At 40.6% G+C, this 26,164-nt stretch overlaps 2 protein-coding genes across 2 annotated transcripts in view; both read right to left on the bottom strand.

The window, feature by feature from the left end:
* KIZ (kizuna centrosomal protein) overlaps positions 1-26,164 on the bottom strand; it is a 175,782-nt gene that overhangs the window by 41,662 nt on the left and 107,956 nt on the right. The gene's annotated exons all lie outside the window — the stretch shown is intronic.
* The window catches only part of XRN2 (5'-3' exoribonuclease 2), a 62,118-nt gene that overhangs the window by 10,521 nt on the left and 25,433 nt on the right, over positions 1-26,164 (bottom strand). Inside the window, exons 10-27 of the mRNA XM_081917755.1 lie at positions 25,500-25,574; positions 23,848-23,981; positions 22,451-22,508; positions 22,254-22,361; positions 21,226-21,270; positions 19,402-19,536; positions 18,038-18,156; positions 16,494-16,629; positions 13,342-13,449; positions 13,154-13,243; positions 11,032-11,104; positions 10,045-10,128; positions 8,695-8,792; positions 8,530-8,609; positions 7,121-7,177; positions 5,904-5,972; positions 5,582-5,716; positions 2,161-2,297 (exon numbers count right to left, since the gene is read on the bottom strand). Of these exons, the coding sequence (XP_081773881.1) occupies positions 2,161-2,297; positions 5,582-5,716; positions 5,904-5,972; positions 7,121-7,177; positions 8,530-8,609; positions 8,695-8,792; positions 10,045-10,128; positions 11,032-11,104; positions 13,154-13,243; positions 13,342-13,449; positions 16,494-16,629; positions 18,038-18,156; positions 19,402-19,536; positions 21,226-21,270; positions 22,254-22,361; positions 22,451-22,508; positions 23,848-23,981; positions 25,500-25,574 (1,741 nt within the window). The remainder of the gene's footprint in view (positions 1-2,160; positions 2,298-5,581; positions 5,717-5,903; positions 5,973-7,120; positions 7,178-8,529; positions 8,610-8,694; positions 8,793-10,044; positions 10,129-11,031; positions 11,105-13,153; positions 13,244-13,341; positions 13,450-16,493; positions 16,630-18,037; positions 18,157-19,401; positions 19,537-21,225; positions 21,271-22,253; positions 22,362-22,450; positions 22,509-23,847; positions 23,982-25,499; positions 25,575-26,164) is intronic.

The raw sequence follows: 26,164 nt of genomic DNA, 5'->3' as shown, positions 1-26,164 counted from the left end.
AGGAAACATAAAAACAAGAGGTTGACATTTCAAAAAGGTACAGAAAACGAGAGAAATGACAGTTCATATTTCATTGGTCTTGAAAATGCAAGCAATTCTTAGAACCAATGCAACGATTTAAGTTGCCCTCTCCAGTAGCAACTGAAGTGATAACTTATGTAATCAGCATGGCAATCAAAGCCAAGACTTCATGTTTACTGATTGAAAAATGCTCCCCGCTTTTTTCTTTTTGATTAGTGGAAAGTCAGCTAATTGACAAGTTTACTGACTGAAATGAAAATAATAAAATCAGACACTCTGACAGCAAAATCCAAGCCTGTATTCACATAGTACTAGCAGACTCCACTTGACTCCTGCAAGCTATCAGCATACAATTATTCATCAGCTGAAAATTGGCACATCAATGTGAAATCAGGGAACACCACTAACCCCCACAGCTAGCTCTGAGAGAGCTTAGATTGGATTGACTGTATTACCCTGCTATACTCTAATTTTCATTCACTTACAAAAAGATGTCCTGGAAAATAAAAAGCTTAGTATGCTAAGTTCACAAGTTAATGTTCTTAGAATATGATGAGATTTAAGGAAACAAAAGTGAAGTGGATTTGAATAATTTTATCACACAGATGGAGTAAGATCTTGACAAACCAATATATTGACAAATATCTTCACCCTTGTTTCTCAGACCAACACTCCTACCAAACGCAATAATACATGAACACATAATGATACTTATACAAGTGCTAACCAACCACATTGCTAGAAATCCTGGAGTCCTGGCAGACCTAGTATGTAAAACTATGGTTGAGTGGTCAGGAGCAGGCCACAAAATTGAATGATTTCTCCTCATCTCCCTTTAGCAGGGTCTTTCTCTTGCTGACCATGGTTGTGGAAGACCAGAAGCTCAAATTCAGAAATCATCTTCAAAACTGGGTATAAATGCAAGACCATAAACACTGGACAAAATCTCCCCTTTCTTTTTTCTCTACTACCAGTCAGCTGGTTTTAGTCGTTTTTGTACAGTGGTGCCTCGCAAGACGAAATTAATCCGTTCCACGAGTCTCTTGCGGTTTTTTCGACTTGCGAAGCACGGCTATTAGCGGCTTAGCGGCTATTAACGGCTTAGCGGCTTTAAGAAAAAGGAAACAAACTCGCAAGAACTCGCAAGACATTTCGTCTTGCAAAGCAAGCCCATAGGGAAAATCGTCTAGTGAAGCGACGCAAAAAACGAAAAACCCTTTCGTCTTGTGCGTTTTCCGTTTTGCGAGGCATTCATCTTGCGGGGCGGCACTGTATTTATTACTGAGGTTTGATATCATTGTAATATCATTCAAAAACATTTTTCCTGCAATGCAGAAGTGAATTTATATTTATTAAATTTCCTACATAAATTAAGGCACCTGTCTTGTTATTTATAAAAACTACCTAAATAGAGCAACCAAACTCAAACTCCTAGACATTTTTTGTATTTTCCCAAGTTTTCATGAGTAAGAAAAGGCATTTACAGTGGTACCTCTGGTTACGAACTTAATTCGTTCTAGAGGTCCATTCTTAACCTGAAACTGTTCTTAACCTGAGGTACCACTTTAGCTAATGGGGCTTCCCGCTGCTGTGCGATTTCTGTTCTCATCCTGGGGCAAAGTTTTTAACCCGAGGTACTACTTCCAGGTTAGCGGAGTCTGTAACCCGAAGTGTCTGTAACCCAAGGTGTTTGTAACCCGAGGTACCACTGTATAATGCTTTAGACACCCCATAACAGCACTCTAAAGTAGGCTTGTATGATTACCATCCTTGCTTTACAGAGGGGAGGGCCTGAGAAAGGGAGAGAGAGTCATTCCTAAGGCCACAAGTGGGTGTGTTCTTCTTATAAAATCTGTACTGAGGAATTCCTGAATCATCCTCTTAGCCACTCACTACACCAGTTCTCAACTTGTACTGTGAGGACATGTTCAAACAATGATAAAAAGATGTACGATTGTGAAGGCCCAGCAACAATGATGTAGGACTGTGAAGTTTCAGTAACAGGAAGGTTAACTTAAACATAAGTACTAGATGGCAATAGCAAACCAAGTATCATATGCTTCCAACTGGCCAAATGATTAAATAGAACCTTGAGTTCCATTTTTAAAAATTAAAATAGAAAGGGGGGGGGGAACTTACTTGAAAGCAATTTTGGAATCTGTTGTGGTCTTCCCAGCAGTGGTCTGTAAGTATTTCCCTGATTGTAAGCTCCAGGGGGAGCAATATTGCTGTAAACTCCACTTCCAGAATGTCCTCTGTTTCTTGACATTGCATGACTGTAATACGGAAGGGAAGAGAAATGAAGGTATCCAGGGAAAAAGGCATTACACACATGGCAACAGTGTTACATTTCACACCTGAACAATGGTAAATTCCTTCAACTCTAGGCAAGGCGAGACATTAATAGGTCGGCAAATCTTCTATGAATGATGGGATACACAGCCGACGTTAGGCACATCCACTGCTGTACAAAGCAAGAGTTGTGTGCCCAGGGCATCTGTACATACACTGACTGATTTCTTCAATTCTTTCTTCTCCAGAAACAGTCAGAAAGAACATTTAAGTTAGGTAAATGTAAGAAAAGGTAAAGGTAAAGGATCCCTGGATAGTTAAGTTCAGTCAAAGATGGCTATGGGGTGTGGCACTCATCTCACTTTCAGACCAAGGGAGCCGGCCTTTGTCCATAGATAGCTTTCTAGGTCATGTGGCCAGCAGGATTAAACCGCTTCTGGCGCAATGGGACACTGTGATGGAAGCCAGAGCACATGGAAACAGAATTTATCTTCCTACTGCAGTGGGACCAATTTTCTACTTGCACTGGTGTGCTTTCGAACTGCTAGGTTGGCAGAAGCTGGGACAGAGCAACGGGAGCTCACCACTGTCAAGCAGAACGCACATAACAACAACCCAGTAGCATTAACATCTGAAACAGTTCTCACTCTCTCTTCCATTGGCCCAACTTATAGAAAAACAGAATTGTAACATTTTAAAAAGTGGTGTCTCTTAGGTAATTTTTCAATTATGATCACAACTGGACAACTGAACCAGATTCCTCAGAAAGCTGGGTTTTTTTTCTCCCCTTGGCTTCTCCTAACAGTGCAGATCAGGGATTGCTTTGGGATGCTCAGACATCAGCCACTGTGGTTCTAAAGTTTGGTAGGCATTAAAAAGTCCCCTAGTCACTTGACATGGAAGGACACAATTTGTTCCAAGATAATACAAATATCAACAGTCTTTCGGAAGTTCACAGAACTTCCCCATCTGGAAACAAGACATTTAATTGCTGTCATTAGCAATTCCCTTAATCTAATTAAAATAAGAAGAATGTTGCATTTAACCTTAATCTACTCAACACTTAATATATGCCTGGTTCAGTTTATTATTGTTGTTGTTTATGAAATTTGTATGTTGCCCTTCATCTATAGATCTCAGAGGGGTTCACAACACAAAAATTCAAAATACATAATGAAAACAAAAAAAATAACAAACCAATAACCCCCTTCTCTCCACCACAAACATGTTTAAAAGGGTATCAGATGTTAATCAGCCAAAGGCCTGATTGAAAAGGAATGTTTTCACCTGGTGCCTAAAGGTGTATAATGAAGGCGTCAGGCAAACTTCCCTGGGGAGAGCATTCCACAAAACAGGGAGCCACTGCAGAGAAGGCCTGTTGCCACCCTCCAGACCTCTCATGGAGGCACACAAAGAAAGGCCTCAGATGATGATTTCAGAATAATGTTAAATTACTTCATATGGAGAAAGGTGGTCCTTGAGGTACTGTGGTCCTGAGCCGTTTAAGGCTTTATAGGACAAAACTAGCACTTGGAATTGGGCCTGGAAACTAATTGATAGCCAGTGCAGACAGGCCAAGGGTCAGTGTAATATGTACAAACCATCTTGCCCTGGTGAGCAGCTTGGTTTACAAACTGTCTTCAGAGGCAGCCCTCTGCAGTAATCTAACCTAGAGCTTACCAGAGTACAGACAACAGTAGCTGGCCCATCCCTGTCCAGATAGGGGCCAAACTGGGCCACCAGCCCAAGCTGATGGAAGGCATACTTCAGCAGATGCCAATGAGCCTCAAGCAACAGCCAAACATCCAGAGGAGTGTAACCCCATCAGGAGCAGGCCACCTCCCAGCCATCTGGTCTGAGGAACTGCCCACTCACAGGACCCTGAGCTTCAGCTTGTTGGCTCTCAGCCAGTTCATAACTGATGCAAGACAGCAGTCCAGCCCATCCACTGCCCCACTTTCAGAAGTAGAGCTGTGTGTCATCAGCATAATGCTGAAAGCGTATTCCAAACCTCTGGATAACCCCACTCAGCAATTTCAAGTAATGTTAAATAGCATAGTGGGTAGAGATGTTAAATTCTCAAGAATAATCATTTGGAGAATATTCTCCATTAATGAGAATATTAGAGAATTTTCATTTAAAATAGGAGAATATTCATTTTAATGCATTGGAAATGATATAATTAGTTGATATACATGTTTATTCATGAGTAGGCTTGTTCAGATGGCAACCAAAAACCGTACAGATACTTTTATTCAATGGGGCAATGCAGTGAATTCACATTCTTTGATTTGGTAAAGGGGAACTGACAATCAGAGGACTGCAGAAAACTAGTTACTGGCACTAAGTAAAAATGTAGAAACGCCAGCTGTTTAAATCAAGGCCACCTCACATGCTGTTTCATATAATTGTATAGGCCTAGGTACTTTAAGTGTATAAAGCATTAAAGCTACTTTCTGTAAAAAAATCACAATGTATGGCCAAGGGTATAGAACTGCTAAGAATAAGGTCACACCAAAATAGGGGAAAAGGCTATTACATATAGTTTGAAACACATATGAATTCAAATGTTCATCAAATTAGATGAATAGCATTTTTAAAACAAAAAACCCCCCAAACCCCAAAAATGTTTTCTGTAGCTCACATTTCAGAACTGCCAATGGTGAATAACACAATCCCCAGTAATGTAACTGGATCAAAAACAATCATTATTCATTACTTACACTGGCAATATCACAGCATGACTTATTATTTACTAGATTTTTTAAAAAAATTGGGTTGTAAAACTGGTTCTTACATTAGAATTTACAGTTTGTGGAGAATATTTTCCAGAGAATTTTCTAGCAGAGAATATTCTCACCTCACATCACTAATAGGGGATAAAATTGAACCCTGTGGAACCCCACACTGAAGGCTCCACAGGGCCAAAGAATCACCCTCTGGAAACTACCATCCAAGTAGGATCGGAACCACCGCAAAGTGGTGCCACCCACCCTTAACTCAGACAGCCACTCCAGAAGAATACCATGGTTGATGGTATTGAAAGCTGTTGAGAGGTTGAGGAGAATTAACAGGGACACATTTTCCCTGACTCTCTTCTGACAGATGTCATCATGCAGAACAACCAAATCAGTTTCTGTGCCAAAACCAAGGATGGTTTATTGAGTGGTTTCAGTTCCAGTTCCATGTCTTCCTCACTTAAAATTGAGTGCATAAAACTATATGAACAAAGGACATTAGATGAACAGTAGTTAAATCAGTTGCCTACCCCAAAGTTCTGAATGATGACTGGTCCAGGTGAACTTGCCTCCTGTCGCGGTTGAAGCCAAGCTGTGGCCTCCAAGGTCTGCCATCATTGTTAGTTTTCTCCCAGTCACCTGGCTTCAGAACTGGTGGAGGCTTTCTAAATAATAAGACAAGGAAGTTTAATCTAAGAGGCACTAGAGACACAGAGTTGCAAGACCTGAAGGCCATCAAGTACAATTCTCTGAAGCAAGACATAGGACCACCCACAAAATCAATCTCACCCATTCTACAGCGCTGCAAGTGGTTCAGAAGAACTGGTAAGGGTAAACAGAAGGGTTACTTACTTTGCTCCAGATAACACCTCTGCCTTAAAAATAAAGTCTTCTTGGAATTGTGGGTCTTTAAAGTTGATACTAAGAATGAAAATATTTGAAACAATTATGAAGAATTAACACATTGCCTGTTATGTGACATCAAAGTTGGTAACTTATTTTCTCTCTTCAGAATACAGCAAGGATCAGTAGAGAGCAACTCAGGCCCAAAGATGAAATAAGAGCTCACCAGGCCTCTCGATTAGATCTGTTTTGAAATGGCCACAGCCACTTGTCACTCACCTAATATCACAGGGTGTTATGGGAAGGACAGGAAAAGCCACTTACAGAGCGCTCTGAATTGTTCCTTTGCAACCCAGAGTTGCATTCAGTCATTTACGCCTGGCACTGAATACAAGAGCCACTGCTTTAAGGCAGGATGGGTTCCTCTTGAGAGCTCGGATTCTGCCCATATGACTTGCATTCAGTTCCAATTGTAAACTGGGGCTGTACAGGAGCAATTATGTGTACACTCTAAGCCAGGCTCCCCCAACCTGATTCCCACCCTTCCTGATGCTTTGGATTAAAATTCTCATCATCCCTGACCAATAGTCATACTGACTGGGGCTGATGAGAGTTGGAGTCCAACAACATCTGGTTGAGGAAGGCTTAAATTTGGTGCCAAGTGCAACCAGCACATCTTGGGGGCAGGATCATTTCCACCTGACATCATAATGGCCTGTCAAATGTGGTCTGTGAAAGGCTGGTCACTATTTGATAAGGCCAATCATGTGGTCCCCCAACACTTGTGTAGGCAAAATTTTCTCTTTTTCAGCCCTAGTCAGATGCATTTATTCATGCACTATGTGGATGACTTAGAAAAAGGAGTTAATTAAGACAGAGACCATCACTACTGCTAAAATAACAGCTGGGAGGGAAAGGGAAACCAGCAGTTATATTCATAATCTGAATAAAGTTTAGAATAAAAAATATTTGATCCATCATTCTAAGGAAGGGCTCGTATTTTCCAAGATTTAGCAGCTTAGTTGCCTTCAAGCCCACATAAGCAAGAGCCTGAGAAATGAGGAAACGTCTAACTTCATTAATTTGGTTCCCTCTCCCTTTCATATATCCCACTAGTCTCAAGAGGAGAAGCCAACCAGGAACTGGTGAACACCTCAACTATTGGGGACTTCACATCATGACCTAGAGGAAGTAATTTTGGGTGACTTCATTCATACACATTTTACCTTATTGCAGAATTCTGTGTCAGGTCACGCAGCATGGGCACAGGAGAGTGCAATGTCCTAATGGATATGGAAAAATGGAACAACTATTCATTTAGAAGAAAAACTCTCTTGGCTGTAGACAAAAATGGAAAATGTATCTGATGTAAGCAGGCAATGGTCACTTACCATATTTTTCGCCCTATAGGACGCACCGGCCCATAGGACGCACCTAGTTTTCAGGGGAGGGAAATCAAGGAAAAAAATATGACCCCCCCCCAAGCTCTGGGAGCAGAAGCCGTGCAGCCCCTTTAAAGAGCGCAGGGCTTCTGCGGGAGGTGGGGGAATTCCCCGACGCGCAACGCCTTCCCGCTGCCCCCCTAATCCTCTGGGGCTGGCGATGGGGGAAGCGCTGCTTTCCTCCACCGCCAGCCTCAAAGCCGGGTTAGAGAGTAGCGGGAAGGCATCGCAGGCCTTCCCACTGCCCCCCATCCTCTGGGGCTGGCAATGGGGGAAGTGCTACTTTCCCCCACCGCCAGCCTCAAAGAGCAGACTCCTGGCTTCAGCGGAAGCAACACGAAGCCTCCGGAGCACAGGCTTCGGAGGCTTCGCGTTGCTATCGCTGAAGCCAAGGAGCCTGCAATCGCCCCATAGGACACACACACATTTCCCCTTCATTTTTGGAGGGGGGAAAGTGTGTCTTATATGGCGAAAAATACAGTAATACCAAATGACATTTAGCTGACTGAAGGGATCAAATTCTTGACAAGAGAGCTGCACAAGTATTTTGCATGCTAAATATTTCTAAGACAAAAACCTCAAATAACAAGGCTTGAAATGGAAGACTAAAAGAAGCTAAGGCAATATGCTTTAATCCAAGCTAAATGGTAAAGAAATGGGAAGGGCAGCATATTAACATTTCAAAATGACCACACGTAATATGTCATCAAACAGTACAGAAAGTTGAATAATCAATACTGCACTAATAGAATACAATATAGCAAAATTTAATCAAAATTGATTGTCCATTTTCAAAACCAAAAACATTTTAAATTTTGCCATGCTTACATCAGCTCATGTTAACCATCCCTTTGGTGTCCATAGCACTTTTCAGTGTTTTCAGACTCACCTTTAATCCCATCCCTCCTACTTTCTGTTAGCCTTTTATTCTCTTATTCTTCACTCTAGCCAATTTCCTCTACCAGATCTCCCTCCTCCTTTTTAAAACTTTAGCAAACCATCTTCAATTGGGGCATGACCCATCTATGCGTGTCTGTTCAATAACTGAAAACTAGTGGCATGCATTAAGCAGCTTTTGATCTTCATTGTGAAGGAGGAAAATAAACTACAAACTAATTTTATTTTGTCTGAAGAACATTGAACAAGGAGGGATTCTTAATCAGCAAATAAACCCTGCTGTAAGTTATACTTACTCATCAGGAAGAACTGGATTGTCATTCCTGGCTAATTTTCCTTGAATACCATGACACAGTTCAGGGGGAAGGCCTACTGCCTATTGGGGAATAATAAAATCCTGATCAGATGAGCCAGACAAGAATGAATTAAATGTAATATCCATTAGAACAAATTTGACGCACCTCTTTTTCACCAGACTTGTACTGTTCGAGAATGAAGTCATGAAGTTGATGCTGTTTCCCAACAAAAAGAACATCACCACCAAGACTATTTCTTCTGACTGAAAAAAGAAGGGGGTGGTAATTCTTCATTAAGAGCAACCTAATTAAGGAGTAATACTTACAAAACAGGCTCATGTTGCTTACTACTGGCACCATAAACAAAAAAGTCCTCTCTAGATTTATCATTGATTTCACATTGTACAGGGATGTTTGCTTTGATGAGCATCCAAGTTTACTCTGAGTAATGGGGGAGAGGAGAGCATCCATTTGTTTTATACTAGTGCTTAATGTAACTGAACAACCTTCCATTGCTTTATCAGTGTACTAGTGTGGGACCACAATGAAGTTTCTGTCCATTTGGTACACGCTTAACCATTTGCTTACAAGGTGTCATGCACCATGGGGATCAAGCCAGGAACTCTAGGAGTCTGGCACCAGATGTCTTTCTGAAAGTATTTATACACTGCCCTCTCATAAAACAGGGAGCACAGCAATGCAAAAACCTGTAAATGTACAAACCAATGTAAAGCTGTAGAAAACAGTAATTAAAATGATGGGATACTCAATAAAAATTTAAACAACTGCATAGGCCTTTGGGCAAACAATAATAAATGAATGGGGAAAAAAACCTTTAACCAAAAAGGCTCTCAGAGTAACTTAGGAAAAATCAGTTCTGAGGATGCCCCCCCCCCTCGGGTTCTTCTTCTACATCATAATTTTATTAATTTCATTATTTGTACCCTGCCCATCTGACTGGGTTTGCCCCAGCCATTCTGTGCAGCATCCAACAGATATAAAAACATTAAAAAGCTTCCCTAATCAGGGCTGCCTTTAGATGACTTCTAAAAAGGCATGACACACAAGGAAGGAAGAATGAGAGGAAGGAAAAGCAAGCTCAAGCACAATTCTTGAATTTATAATCAATGTGAATGTGGTTCTGGTTGTCTTGCTCTATCATAACAGAGGCAGAAAGCAATAGTTCAACCCTTCTTAGCCTTTGGGTGGAGCATTTTGACATATTTGGTCAAAATAGGAGTCAGAATACTGCAAAAAGGGAGATTCAGCTTAAACTGTGAAACATCAGGACAAATGCAGAGGCTGCATGTTCATTCTATACAGGTTACTAAAGCTGAGCACTGAGGCTGAGAATGGTAACAGATCTTGGCACCTGAGATCAAAATAAAAGCAAACTGATTTATGGTGTGGAAAAGCAGATGCGGGTTTTATAGTAGGAAAAAGTAGCATTGCACAAAAGTACCAGTGCCAAAAGCCTTGGTACTCAGAAAGATTCTTTAATCCTGCAACTCTTACTTTCTTCAGGGGTGAGGTCAGGATACACCTCTGCTAGAGCAGCTCTCAGACGGCGTTCGTCAACAAAAGGCAACAGTGCAACACCTACAGAAAACAACTCATTAGAGTCCATATTTTCTTTTTAATAGTACAAAACGTAAGGTTACAAAATAGTACAAAAGGGTAGAAGAAACTTTGGCAAGATCAAGCCAAATTGTCCCCAAATCATAAAAAGATCCTTAATGGATCAGACCCTAGTCTTACCTAGTTCAACATCCTGTTCTTACAGTGGCTCACCAAATCAAGCCAAGCTAAGCTTATGGTTTAGCTCTCTCACTGAAATTAGTGAGACTTAATGGTACAGGCAACCTCCTGTTTACGCGGGGGGCCACGTTCCAAGGCATACATGAAATCATGTATATCTTCCTTATGGGCACAGTCACATTTCAACTCTCTTTAGTCAACAGAAATAAATGCTGCAAAAGTATAAAGCACAACCTAGTCAATAAGCACACTCTTTAAAATGAAGACTAGAAGATTTAAAATTAACTTTGGTTAGACTGTACCAACGAACTGTGTCAAAGTATACATGAATATATATAACTTTTCTTCAGTTCATTATGGTATCAGCTTTTAGTTTTTTGCTATTTCAGAACACTGAAGTTCTACATTCCAAGTTATAAAGGTTCTCAGAATCCTAATAAAATTACTGAAGAATGCAAGACCCCAAAATTTATTTTCAAGTATTTCTATCTGGCTTTCTGTTATAAAAGTAACTCAAAGCAGCTAAGTAATTAAAATACTCCAAAACAAAATATGCTACATGAATAATGAATTATATTTTGGTTAATTTCAAGCCAAAATAATGTTATCTGATAACAGACACATAAATCATTTTGGCAAGTGGTTGCAAACATGACTTACAGAATAAATTCTTTCTTGTTTTGTTGAAATGACTCCAAAGACATATTGATGAACAAGTATTAATTTTGTGATCTTAAATATTACCTTGCCAAGCATATTTCTTCCCATTCAAATCAATAGCAAAGTCTTCGGGGTAAAAATCAATTATACTTGATTCCTGTTTTTTCAAAAACAAGATCATTACAGTGATTCAGAGATTTGTACAGTTACAGATGAAGAATTAGATTAATCTTGCACAAGCTTAGAGATCCTATTTAGTTATTATTGCATTTACATCCCCCCTTTTCTCCAAGGAGTGCAGGTGGTACGCACAGACCATCCTGGTTTAATCCCAACAACCCCGTGAGGTAAATTAGGGTGAGAGGCAGTGAGGGATCCAAAGTCACCCAGTGAGCTTCATGGCCGAATGGGCGATTTGAACCCTGCTCTGCCAGGTCCTAGTCTGACACTCTAACCACTACACCACACTGACTCATCATCTTTTTTGATGAAGTGGTCTATAAAGTTTTCTGAATTAAAAATTATAATACATATAAGCTATTTCTTTTCTTCTTTTCAAACTCAGTACAGTGGTATCTTGGTTTACAAACTTAATCCGTTCTGGAAGTCCGTTCTTAAACCAAAGCGTTCTTAAACCAAGCCGTGCTTTCCCATAGAAAGTAATGGAAACGGATTCAATGTACTATACTATACTATGCTATAAAATAAATAAAACAGTAGATGATAAAAATGAAAAAGAATTTTTTTTCTTACCTGTACTAATGATAGTCACTGTTTGGATGGCGGGGGGGGGGGGGGCTTTTATCCATTTCCACAGTCACACAATCAATCAATCAGTCAATCAATCAGCAGTTGAACTGGGATCCACACAGATCCCCTCCCCCCATGCTGCTGCGGGAAATGCTCCCTAGAGTGCGCGCCTCCTGCAGCGGCATGGGGTGGGGGGGAGATGCGCACCTGCCAGCCAGCTGGCTCTTGTCTTGGGAAACCTTTCCATGCACCTCCATCTCCCAAGCAGCTTGGCAGCAAAAAAAATTTCCCCTGCCCGGCCGGGCTGTGAGAGGAAGGCGCTCTGCTCATGCAGGCCACCGTTCTGTGCACCTGGGAGTAAGCGCTGTGCAACTTCCCTCCGCCCAGCCAGCTGGACTCGCCTCCTCCTTGCCCTCCGACTACTGGGGCAGACGGCTAAGGCAGCTGCAAGCACGCCTCCGCATGGTTCCCGGGGAGCACCCATCGCCATTGTGCAAGCAGAGTGCCTTCCTCCCACAGCCCGGCCAGGCGGAGGGAAATTTTTCTTGCTGCCGAACTGCTTGGGAGACGGAGGTGCATGGAAAGCCGCACGGTTTCCCAAGACAAGAGCTAGCTGGCTGGCGGGCGCACAGCTTCGCTCCCTTGCTGCTACGGGAAACGTCGTGATGACCCCCTTCTCCACTGCCAGACAATGGTAGTGTAGCACTCAAAACGGAAGTGCACCTCCGCAGTATGTTCATATATCCCCCCCCCCCCGGAACACTCATTTCCGGGTTTGAAGTGGTTGCAACCCAAAAAGTTCATTGGCTAGGCTGTTCATAACCTGAGGTACCACTGTATGAAGAACAGGTCAAAATGAACAGTACTTTGTTGACAATTTTCAAGCTCTGGTGCAATAACCACTTCTAAAGTTTGAAATTTCAAACTGCAAGTTCTGGACATTTTCTAAATGTTAACACTTCAGACAGTAGCCCTAATCTCTCTTGCCAGTTGTAGTTCTCATTGCTTATCTTGGGTACATGCTCCACAATGTGGCTTGATCAGAATTGGGACAGCTGGAGGGGCCAATTGAGGTCATCCTATCTCAGTGTTTCTCAAACTTAGGTCTCCCAGCGGTTGTTGGACTACAACTCCCATCATCCCTAGCTGGCAGGACCAGTGGTTAGGGATGATGGGAGTTGCAGTACAACAGCTGGAGGCCCCAGATTGAGAAACACTGTCCTAGCTCTAACTGTTCCTCAGTTCACTACAGCTAGCAAAGAACAAATTGGGCTCCAACTGGAAGTGGTGTACCCTGGCCTCAAGTCAGTATGGTTTTCCAAGTTTCTGTCTCCAGTAAACAGAGTAAAACAGGCACATTATTCAGACAGATACTGAAGCTATTAATAGAATATCAAAACAAACATTTCAATTTTGAATAGATGAAAAGGTGAATAAACAAAAGCAAAATTCTTACCGGATCAGTCATAAGATTCCGCCAGGTTGGTGGGAGAAAGTTACCACTAGCTGCAGGAAAGACTCCCATAAGTTGTTCAAGAGGTCTGAACTGCCAAAAACAAAAGTCAACAGCAATAACTACTTTGATCACCCCCATAACAATATTAGTGACTTCCAAATAATTATAAAGATGAACAGTAATCTTACCGGTTTGGTTCCTTTTTCAAAGTCTGAGGGCATGTCTGCAATTCCTTCAAAATCTGAAGCAAATGGCGCATAATGGAATGGATAATACCATTTCCAGGAGGCACACCCCTAGTTTGCAAAATGTAAGAAGAAACCAAGTCACAGCTAGAAGACCCAGTAACTCTTCTGTAGGGAGACAGGCAAGACTGAAAGCCATCTGGTGACTAATTCAGATCAATTTCTAAAGCAACATATGTATTTGCCAAAATATTGATTTTTATTTTTTTTGGTACACCAACCTAAGATATGGGACCAATATACCAATTCAACAAATGAAACAGTGACCCCAAATCTCTTTTCCAGTGGCAATGTCATTTTACATTACTACTAACTCAGTTGCCACTGCTTTACATACTGAAAACTTCTTGCAATATACTGCAAAGATGGCATACCAAACTTACTCACTGAAGAAGAAATCAAGTGATTGTAACATCTATAATACAATTCACCAACGGTCAGCAGCATGGGGCAGAACATTTTCCATAACAAAAACATTTCAGTTTCTATAAAAGCATTGCTTCTCAAAATTTGCTTTTACTAATGGATACCATATTAATTAAACTCAACAGATTCAAAATTCTAATTATCATTTTTCAGGAGTGTGTCAAGGAAGCATATGCCTATACAATTATATCTATATGCCTGCAGCACAACTGTGTCTGTGAGGGGGTTATGTTCCAGAAATGGCAAAACTACATATACCCCAAACACCCTTGCACCAACACCCACCCTTGCTATCCAGGCTCTGGGAAGCTCTCACAGGGCCGTCTGAGTTCCGGCAAGAGCCTCCCTGAGCCTGTAAGCAAGACAGAGAGCTTAAAAGCTATTTCTGCACCAGGAAAACCCACTGCAAAAGGAGCTTTTAAGCTCGTTGCTTTGTGTGCAATTAATTTGTGGGACTTCAACTAGCTTGCTTTCAACCGTGCATATGATGCCATCATTTTGTGTGTGTGTATATATATATATATATATATATATATACACACACACACACAGAGTGCTTTGCTGCCCAGTTGAGAAAACCAGATCCAGCATGTGGCCTGTCACATGCCTTGGGTCAATGACATAGAATTGTAGAGTCTGAAGGGACCTTGAGGGTCATGTAGTCCAACCGCCTGAAATGCACGAATCTCAACTAAATTATACATGAGAGATGGTCACTCAACCTCTGCTTAAAAACCTCCAAAGGAGAGTCTCTCATCTCTCATGTGAGTCTGTTCCACTGTGGAACAGCTCTTACTATACAGAAGTTCTTCCTAATGTTTAGCCAACGTCTCCTCTATGCACATTCTAGCTTGTCAATATCCTTCTTAACTTGTGGTGCACAGTATTCCGGGTCTGGTCTGACCAGGGTTTAAATGAGCAGGACTCTGACTTCCTTTGATTGGGACACCAGACTTCTGTTGATAAAGCCTAGATTAGCATTAGCTTCATTTGCTGCTGCAGTACACTGCAGTCCAGGTTGTGGTTTTGAATAAGATCCTCCAGCTACAGTAAGGAGACTAGCAAAGATAGAAGAGGTAGAAGTCATCTAAAGAGCAAGAACAGCTGGCTTATAGGTTCTAGATAAAGCCAGGCTGAGTGCATTTCTGTGAATCCTTCAGTCAGTAAATAGTTCAGACTTTTCAAGCTCCCAGAATCCTGACTCACTGACTGTTGCAATTATAGCTGATAATAGTTTGCTTCCCGACAATCCTAATGCGCTTTTACTTTTTGCAGCTAGTTTGCCAGAAGACTGTTTTGTTGTCGGAGCCATTGTTGAGCAGAAGGCAAAAGCCAGACAGAAAACTAACAGAGGCAAAAAGGCTTTATTTATTTATTGTGGAATCAAAAGCACTACAGAGAGATAGCTGTAATAAGCTGAAGAAGAAGAAGAAGAAGAAGAAGAAGAAGAAGAAGAAGAAGAAGAAGAAGAAGAAAGGTAGGAACATTTTTTAAGAAGAGGAGATGCATACCAAAAGGAATAATGGGGAGAGGAACACAACTTCTATGCTGGAAAGGGTAGAAATGAACTGAGGAGCCACCAGCAGGAGAAAGGATAAAGGGGAAAAAAATCTAGACCACATCCTTGCTTTCTGGGTGGCTGGAAAAGGCACAACCCACAGTGGATGTCTCCCACACCAAACAAGAGGCAAGGTTGTGCAGGGAAGCAGGAGCCATGAGCCTCAGAAGAGGTTCAGCTCATTTATACTGCGTTAAACCATGGTTTAAAGTGATGTCCCCATGAAAACATAGAACATGTTCCTCTTATATTAAGGAAGTTTGAAGTTACAAAAAACAATGGCATTAGATGTGATTTGAGAAATCATACAGACAAAAGTAACACTAAGTGCTAATTCAAAGCAAACACCAACAACTTCCAAAACACATGCCTGGATCTAAACCAAATCTACTACCTCAACATAACCCTATGGCAAAGAGAAGGCCAGGGTGTGAGGGCATTTTATTTAAATGTGGTTAATGTCTACTGGCTTTAACTAATCCAGAAGTTTCTGAATCTGCACAACAGACCTGTTTTATTTATCTTTATAATAACTATCCTTCATTATCTATTGTTAAACATTTCTTCAGACTCCAATTGAATGAAACATTTCTGACTATTACACACACACAATAGCAGAGCATTATAATTGTCCCAAATCTTAATTTAAACTTTTCAATACTCTTCTGTATAAAGATAACATAATAATTGCACTCCCGACTGGTCATTCGTGGTATCAGGTTTTTACCAAAATAAAGTTGCTGTAAAACGTCATTACAACACTACACCATGATTTGCTTTATTAAGCTTTAAAGAGCTCAATATAGCTAACAGAATGAAACCATTACAATACTTTTTAAAAAAGAAAAAAAGATGGCTACTAAAATCAATTTCATGAAGACAGCTTCAAGCAAGTAATGAAAATGTCACAGGGTCTCCTCTGTGTCTAAATATCCAGATTTACAATGAAAACCTGCTCCGGTCTTTGCATACTCCTCTGTCAATTCTATACCAGCAATGATGCTAGATGTACCTCTAATTATGCCATTGCTGAGTCTTATTACATTATTTGGGAGACAAGCAAATGAAGTTTTTTGAAATTATATAAATTTTAATGAAAGATAGTAAGTACCTGATAATAGTACCGGAGAACCCAGCAAAGCCCTTCTACATAAGACTGTACAACCTTACGACGGAAATTTTTATCAGAGACATCAACATCAAATTTGTTCTTGTAGTAGCGCTGTTTCCAGCCAGCTTCCCATAACCTATACAACAATTCAAGCTTTGTTATTATTTTTGGTATAACATGACTTGAAATAACATACAATTCAATTTTTAAAATTGTTTTAATACAAGATTAAGTAGTATAACAGCATCACATGCCTTTCTTGACCCCTACCTTTCTCATGCTTTCCTTCCTTCCCCTCCTGTTAGCCAAACATATGAGTGCACATAGACTGGGATTCAAAGAGAGGCTTTTCGGGCCCCTCTTCCTTCTGCAGCCCCCTTCACTTCATCTAAGAAGCTTTTATAGAGGTTCACAGAAGTCCTTCTGGCACACAGTAGAAGAAACAGATTCAGCTGGAAGGGAAACCGCTCCTTCCCAGCCTGTGTCTCTGTACACACAGAGAGACGTGTGCCAAGCAGTTTCTTTGGATCTCAGGCACCAGGCCTTGCTCGACCGTGACATTTGAGTGGCAGGTGAAGAGCTTGGACAACTCATCATCTCTCAGCCTAAGCTACCACACAGTTTCGTTGTGAGCATGAAGTACAACTGTGTGCTACATGAAGGAAATAGGAGCTCCAAGTATTGCTTGTGGAACTAATATTCTTTCTCTTGGGAGCAGTTAACCTAACATGTATATTAAAATACATTTTCTGAATCCAACCCCCTCACCCTGTGAACAAGCACCAAAGAGTACACCAGTCCTCCAAAAAACTACAGGCTCCCCATTAAAAGCTATTATGGAGAATCCCCCAGCTTTTGGAAAGCATTTTAGAGGGGAGTTGCTGTAAGAGGTGTCCATATACAAGCAGCAGTGACTCTGTGCTACTTTGGATCCATGCCATAATTTCTGACATATTTAAGTGTACACGGAAGAATATATGAACTCATGAGGCTGTCTTATACAGAATCAAATCACTGGTCAACTTAGCCAAATACTGACTACCCTGACAGGCAGAGGCTTCCAGCTTGAGGCTTTTTAAACTGGAGCTGCTGGGTTTTTAGCCTGGAATTTGAGAGTAAAAAGTATATCCTTTAGCAATAATCCAATTCCCCAAAGGAGCTGAAGTAAAGCCTTAAGTAAAGAGATTTGGTTGTAGAACTTTAAGAGTTAAACAGTTTCATTTATGCTGTAAAACAATGACATTCTGCTCACAGCGGCTGAGCTGAATATTGAACCTCTAGCCAATCTGGTGCTGAGTCTCCAAGGGAGTAGTAGCTTTTAGGACGAAAACCTTCATGCATACTAATGGAGACACTTAAAATTTAACAGCTATAGCCTACACATCTCACTGGAATTTCCTGAGTATCCCAACCCTCCACATTAATTATTGGTGGATAAAAAGATCATGGAAAAGCATTAGAAGGTGCTATAGATAAAGGGTAAACAGTATTAATGAGGCGACATCCCTTTTGACAATTCACTAACAAAGTACCAAATGTATCACCTGATATTATCTTCAGGCTCAGGTTCACTGTCACTGTCCTCTACTTTCCGCTTAATTCCTCCTGCTGGAGATGGTGACCCATCCGAGGTGAAACTCGTATTAGGAGACGCTGAAGGAGTCTGGGGATGTAGTTGTCAGGCAGATAGTTGGGAAAAGGTTTCATTACACTTATAAAATTAATGGCTTTGTCATAAAGAAATAAAAAGAGAACCATCTATTTTATTGAGGTGCAGAAGCTGGGATCCAAAAGAATCATGCACAAGCTAGTTCCAGGCACCCAAGTGGCTTTACATTCCACGTAAAAAGCCACGGGGGGGGGGGGTCAAAAGCAGACTGTGATATGGCAGACAGGGGGAGTTGCTGTGTTTAAAAGAAGGAAAACATACCACTAGAGATCCTGCTCCCCCAACTCTACAGAGCTGAAGACTACTTTATGTGTTACAATTTTATTAGGTGCATCTATCAGTTAAAACCATTAAAAGTGCATATATGTTGTTTTAACTTCATGTAAACAGTGGAAATTTGTGCTGGAAAATGCCAGTTTTGGCTCCACACATATGGAGCAAACTTCCTTGTACATGAAACTGGGGTGTGTATGTGTATGTCTCAAGAGTTCATTAATTTGACTGATTGATTAAATTTCTATCCAGTCCTTCCTCTCAAAGGAACCCAGGACAGCAAACATCAAAACAATTAAAAAACAACAACACATTTAAAACATTTTAAAACTAATGTTTGCATACAAACATATGCACAGAGGCACATGGTAAGGAGACAAAGGCAATTCCTGGTCTCACCCTGGATTTAACCTCTAGGACCAAGGGCACAAAGGTAAAATTAGAAAATGGGGAGTAGGAAAAAGGAGGGATTTTTGGATGAAAGGTGGGGGAAAAGGAAATAAATGATATTTCAGAGTGCCAAAAACAATAAATATTAACAGTAGAAAACTACAATAAACAGAAACCAGAAGTATTGTGTTCTCTTTGGAATTCTCAGGCACCTCTTTCATACAATCATAAAATTGCAGAGTTGGAAGGGACCACAAGGTTCATTTCTTCTAACCCCCTGCAATCTCCGGAAATTTGTTTGTGCTAACAGGCCTGTTCAGATGCTTACAATGTTCTGAGTAATCAGCTATTTTAATAATTGTTCTGATGTTTTGTAAATAAATAATAAGGGTGTGACATGTATAGTGAAGTTCAAGAAGACAGTTGCTTACCTACAGCTATTTAAAAGAACTTGAAGTTGTGCTTAAAAGAGATTCACTTGCAGAAATAAAATTGAGCCACTAGTAAGCCACAGGTCTATAAACTCACTTCGTCATTACTTCTATGCTTGTGACAAAGTTCAGATCAATCACTTACAGTGCTCTGTCTGTCTTGCATTCTCATTTCAAAGGCTGCATGTCTTGGATTATTGATTGGTTGATGACTTCCTCTATTTCCCCTCCCCAAAGGTTGTGGGGTGAACTGGCCACCAGGCATAGAATGCTGTTCCCTCTAGATGAGCAGAAATGTTTATCATCATTTTCCAGGCAAGAATGAAATATTTCTTGAATGCTGAGACTCAGCAGAGGCTGCAATTATGTACACAAAAGCCTAGGGTTCCACTGATAAAATAAGTAAGTAGCAGTATACATTTTATCCAATGCTTCCACTTGGATTTAGATTGTCTTAGTAGATTGGTTAAAGTGCTTCAGTTTTGTCACTATGTTATCTCCATTACTAAAACAGTTGTAAAGAACAGAACAAGGGTTACAACTATGAAATAAGCTTAGAACCAAAATCTAAACACGTGCTAGCCATCTGTCAAAGACTGCATTTCCAAATCTAACCAGGAGAGTAACAGTACAATCCTAAGCATAAAAGGGGCTGCCGCCCCTGCTCACTTCACCCCAACACCCCGTCCCCCCCCCATAGGTTGCCAACCTCCCTCAGACCTCCTGGCCACTGAGGGAGCCTGAGGCTTCTTTCTCAGGAGCGGCAGAAGGAGCAAGGTGGGAGGAAACACAGCAGGATGCAAGGGAGGAAACACTTTCTCTCAGTCATTCTCTGCCTCCCTTCCAGCAGTGGCAAAAGTAGGGGAGTGGGAAATGAAGGGGCAAAAGATTTGGACTTTCCCTGTCACCAGTCCAGCGGCAAAGGAGAAAGGCAGTCATGCCGTAGTTCATCATGCCACCTGCCAGAAGCCAACCAAACTTCAGCATGGCAACATTCTTATATTTTTATGTATATAAGAAGACATTTAAGTCACGAACATCAGTGTTCCTAGACAATTCTGACAAGTTTCACATCAAATATGAGACCTGGCCATAAGCTGCTATTAATCCTAGTGGCATATGGGAGGAAGGTGGTGGCATTAAAGTAGAGATATGAGAGTGATGGGAAGACAAATCTACCGTAAAGACTACACTTAGAGGAGTTCAATTGACACCCTCTGCCTTGGGAGCAGTGGAAAACATGGTGTGTCAATTGTTGTATAAAAGTTACCAGAAAAAGTTTTGGGGGGAGGGTGAAGAAGTGTAAAAATGGCACAAGAAAAAAACATGATCTTTTTTATATTAAGTCTTTATTATTGCAATCCTATGGAAAGCCTCATTTAATTCAATGGGATTTACTTCTGAAAAACAGGCATAAGATTGTTCTGGATGCCTTGAATTTAGTCTAGCATCTAAGGAACCTATAGCTAAGGGGTTTATGTACCCAAGCAGCATTCCATGCTGCTCAGCAAGACACTTTCCTAACTGAAAGCAGGTCCAGACACAGTGTGTGAGATTTCGTACTAAGAGAGGGGGGGAAAGTCAAAGATCTTATGGGGGCAGATGCGTTCTTGGGCATGCACATAGATGTTATTTGGAGTCTAGATCATCTGCTGCAGATGAGATATAAATAATTGTTCAGATAGTTCTATGAGCCTAATGAAGCACTAAGCATGTTTCTCAAAGGCCCTCATGTTACGCGTCCAAGAGAAACTTCAATAGTAGTTTGTGATTTGGGATAGAATGGGTATTGCAAAAAGCTGCAACATTATTTATTTATTTAGAGCCTACATTTTAACTCAAAATGGTCAAGAAGTTGGCGTACATAAACAAATAACCATATTAGGGCTGTTTTTACCCTAACTAATATATTTGTCTGAAATCAGGATGCTGCAAGGAAAAACAACAGGGCTAGAAGCTCTATATTTACTTTCATCCTTTTTCTTTTATCCTTCTGCCTTCTTCTGAAATTTTCCTAAAATGAAGAATGAAGATATTAGAACTGTGTGCCATACAAATTACATGGAAAAAACCAAAAACATCAGAAATATTTATTAGGGTAATTTCTCGGGGGGGGGGATGCTCAAACAATTATTCATACTTGCCATATGCAGAACTCCCTACTTCCTGCTACAAAAAATGCTGTTTTTCTAAACAAAACTGGAATCCAACTAAAATACTCATTAAAATGTTTAGGAGTATCCATTTGTTTATTTAAATCTCCAGGTGCTTTCCTACCACATAACACACATAGACACTCCACACCCAATCAATCACAAAGCAGCGTGCAAGCTTTCATGTTTACTAGGTCTTCTACAGACTGGACGCTAAGCAAAAATCAAAAGGTGTGGAGGGAATGGGAAAACGTTGCTCAGCATAATGGAAGCTGAAGTTGAGGTCTGCTGTAAGACAGCTACCATTGCTTCTTTGTCCAAGAATGTCTTATGCAACATCCTGCCCAGCAACCATCTTTTTCTGCTTTTGCATTCCCCCCCCCCCCCACATTCAAGTGAAAGAAGTATTCTGTTCAACTCAAAGGTTTGCATACTTATTTATTATTTTTGTCGGTCCTAATGAAGTTATTGTTTGTTTTGCTGTCCTTACACACACACACTCTCTCTCTCTCTCTCTCTCTCTCTCTCTCTCTCTCTCTCTCTCTCTCATGAGCCAACATGGCTCCTGTTTCTTTTCATTTCCTCACAGAACTGACTTAAAAACATTAAACCAGCCATTCAAAAAATCTAATAAACCTCAGATACAACACACATTCATTGACAGCTTACAGAGGCAAACTATCCTCTAATGTCTCTGGTTAAAACATGTTTTTTTAATTTATTGCATACTAGAGTAACATGAAGATAATAGTAAGCCACACCCACTGTTTTCATTAATGTACTTAAATTAAACTATTCTCTATAAAACACAGATACACAATAAATGTCACAGGAACTCTTTTACCTCATCATCTTTTCGTTTCTTAAAAATATTATCTTCAACTTCTCCAACAGATAACATGATCATTTGAACTCTTTGCAAGTTGACATAGCCATTTTCTGTAAGGTATCCCTGTAAATTGTAAAACAGAACTGTAACTATCTTTCCTTCTCCTAAAGTTCCACGAGATTAAATTGGAATGGGCAGGTGAGATGGCTTACCCCAGTTTTGTGCACAACATTTTTATATATGTTCACTAGACGATCAATTGCTCCTTCCCTGTGAAACAAATATAAATGAATTCATTTAGCCATTTTACACGATGTTGTACACACACAGTCGGAACCAGCATTTAGTTACTAATCTGTGAACCAGTGCTGATCTCACAGAGTGCCTGCTGTCACTCCTTCCCATAATGAATATCACCGGCAACAAGGAAAACCCATGAATGCTTTCCTTCAGTGACAGAGAGAATCCCACCCTTACTCTCTGGGGCAAGCAGCACAAGTTCACTAGAAAACAGGTTTTAATTGGGCAGCGACCTAACTCATTAGAGTTGTTATAATTATCTTATGGGAAACTAGAAAGGGCAGGGGTCTGGAAAAAACCTCTAAACTCAACTTTAGGAGAAAGCACTTCTGAATCACCTGTACTATAAAGGCAAAACACCAAGAACCACTTGTACACATGACAGGGCAAGCTTGCTACTAAACTGGGAGTGAATGAGCCCAGCCTTCCCTTGTCTAAAACCATTCTTGCTCTGCTCCTATTGGCAGGAACCTCCAATCTCCAGACGTTTCCGGACTACAACTCCCATCACCCTTGGCCTGCTGAGGATGGTGGGAGTTGTAGTCCAACAACATCTGGGAACCCAAGGTTGAGAAGAGTTGCGTAAGAACAAGGCAACATTGTTACTTGACACATCTTGAAGACTCGGAATTGCTACATAACCACCAAGTTTTATTGTTACGAATCTTGGTATAACAGAGAATGGTCAATAGAATTGGCTGAGAAACTAACATGCCAGGTGAGAGCGGTAGAGGGCAAACACAATCCATATTCCTTTTATAATGTATGGCAAATGTTTACTGAATACATAAATTGTTCAGGCTGGCAAGAATCCACCCAGCACTCAAACGTGGGAAAACATGGAGTGAACTCTAGAGGAATCGAATGAAACTTTAAGACATGGCATGATAAAAGTTTGTAATTTGTTGTTTACTATTGTAACAATTGTTTTCTCAACAATTTTCTTCTCAACCATGAAAATAAATAAAAACAGTTTTGTTTTGTTTTTAAGGAAAACAGAGACAGCACACATACTCAGTTTGTGGTAAGGTTTGCCTTAAATCTAAAAGCTAAATGTTGTACACCAAAGAGGGCTTTAGGCTTTTGCTTTTCAAATATCAGCCCCACTCTATGCCACATAGCAAACCATTTTTGAAACTGAAGGAACTTTCAAAACAAGGTTATGGTATGCTATTGGTTCTGAAAATTAGGGGGAAATTGCACAGGAAGAGCCCAAAGTCTTTTGGACACCTAAACACGTTCTTATAACATTCATTGTACAACCTTTCACCACATCAAGTAACTTTGCATATAATGCTGCTTTCCATACCTGATCTCTAACGAAGGTAAATGAGGAAGAAAGTCATTTCCCACAAAGAAACACATGAAAACCCAGTCATCGATACTTCTTTCAACATCAAAAGTGAAAGGCAAACTGGCCATCGTTAGCTCTCTTTCCAAATACTAGAATTATTTAAGAGAGAGAGAGAGAAATGGAACACATTTCTACAGATGCTACTAGAAATAAAATGTTAGTGTGCAGTTACTTATACATAAAGTTCTATACCACTAAATCGAGGGAATTCTCAAAGTGGGGCACATAAACTGGCCTGACAGGCCATAAATGTCCCACTTCCGTTCCAAATGGATGTCTAAAGTGACTTAAGCATATTTTATTTATTACATTTTTGTACCACCCTCGATCCAAGGATCACAGGGCAGTTTACAGTATAAAAATTCAAAATACAAACTCTAATAACAGACAAAACAATAACACCCACCATCTCAAAGAATATGCAGAGTGTAAGGAGAAAGGCGACCCTTCAGGTAGGCTGGTTTGAAATTGCTTAGGGCACCTTAAATGTAGCCCAGTAGCATATTGGAAGCCAGTGCAAGTTCTTCAAAAGTGATGTCAATTGCTGTAAATAACCAGCATTCTGCAGCAGCTGCAGCCTCCAAACCAGCCTTAATCTTGGACTCACAAAAAATGCCTTGCAGTAATACAGCTTGAGGTTACCAGTGCCTAGACCACCATGGCTAAGCTATCAGAGAATATGGAATATGCTTGTCTCTTTCCTTCCATTACAGATTCAGGTAAGTAGCCATTTCCATCAAGCAAGCGCAATCTGTCTCTCCCACAGAATTAAGGTGAGACTCTAGCAAAGACACTCTTTCCCCACAAACTGGAATTCCTGCATAACTCTTCCTTGAAATTAAATAATGTCCTCCCCCAACAATTTCATCCTCCAAAACCCCCAATCCTGATTTATTCCAAATTCACCTCCAGCAGCTTGGCAAAATTAAAATTTTCTCCTTCCCTCTAAGTTGTTTGTCATGGCTAAAAAGGCTAGGAACATGATCTTTCCATGCCACAAAAAAGTCTACCCCAGATTTTTGTTTTTTTCCTTTGCTGCAGCTTACATCACAACCAGTTCATCTTTTTTGTTCCTTTATCAGCCTCTGAAGAACAAAATGTGGGGAGCCCTTGTGAAACTTCTGCAGTTCCCCCCTCCTTTCTGAAATGGAAAGTGGGGTGCGTGAAAGAGAGATGCCAGACGAAGAGAGCGAAGGCTGGGAACTGAGAAAGAGGTCTTTGCAGACAAGACTCTCTGGAGAAACAAGACACAAAAGCCTTGTATGGTAGCTGAACAAAGCTGACCAACAGAAGTAATGTCTCAAAATGCCAACCCAGTCGGAGGAATGAGAGAAGAGTAGGCAGGGCAGGATTAAATGTAAGACAATTCAGCAACAGCATGTCCTAAAACCACCTTTTGCTGCTTAACAGGGAAAATGCTGGTAGCTAACAAAAAACAAAGGGCAAGACACATGACTTCTCCTGGCCGATTGCCAGAATTAATTTTTTGGTTGCCATGGCAACTTGTGCCCATTGGCTTGGAAGTTAGTCCTGCTGTATTTAACAGGTCCAGAGACCCACTGTATAGGATCACAGCCTTAGTTCAAACACATCCAAATATTACTTACTTCTCTCAAAACACATAAGCGAATAAAGATAAATTCTTGTTCCGAACCAGGAGGACAATCTGCAAATTGATCGTGCTACAAAAGAGAAAAATGGTATACTATTTGTATGTAAGCTTTACTTTAGAGTACCTTCTCCCACAGTACAGGCCTAAGCATGTTTATTCAGAACTAAGTCCTGCTAAATTCACTAAGTTCTTTGCTCTAGAAAGGTGTGTTTCAGAATGCCACTTCAATAATAAATTAAGATTACAGAAAATTCCTGTGCATGCTTTATTCTCAGGTAAGAGTATCTGGGACTGTTTCTGAAATCAAGGGGATGAGATCTAAACTTGCAGTGCTGACTCTAATCTGTCATCCCATTCCCATTTTGCTGCACAATATTTAAATGCACTTTGGCATTTCTGCTGAATTGATTTGCCCCTCTCCACAAGTCCCATAATTTGTTAGACTACATTTATTTCAAGGAAATGAATCCTGCTTTGTGTTCCTTCCTTTACAAATAGTTGAGAATGGGTTTCAGTATGTCCTTGTTGCCAACCTGCAATGTTAGTCTGAGAGACAGAGATTACTCAAAGCCACACAATGACTTCATGGCTAAGGAAGGATCTGAACAGGAATCTCCTTCATTCAAACCTATCACTTCATTCTCTTGCACAACGCTCTGG

This window comes from Podarcis melisellensis (genome assembly GCF_964234715.1).
Source record: "Podarcis melisellensis genome assembly, chromosome: 7".
NCBI classification, from domain to species: domain Eukaryota; kingdom Metazoa; phylum Chordata; class Lepidosauria; order Squamata; family Lacertidae; genus Podarcis; species Podarcis melisellensis.
This window is presented reverse-complemented; position numbering and strand designations above follow the sequence as displayed.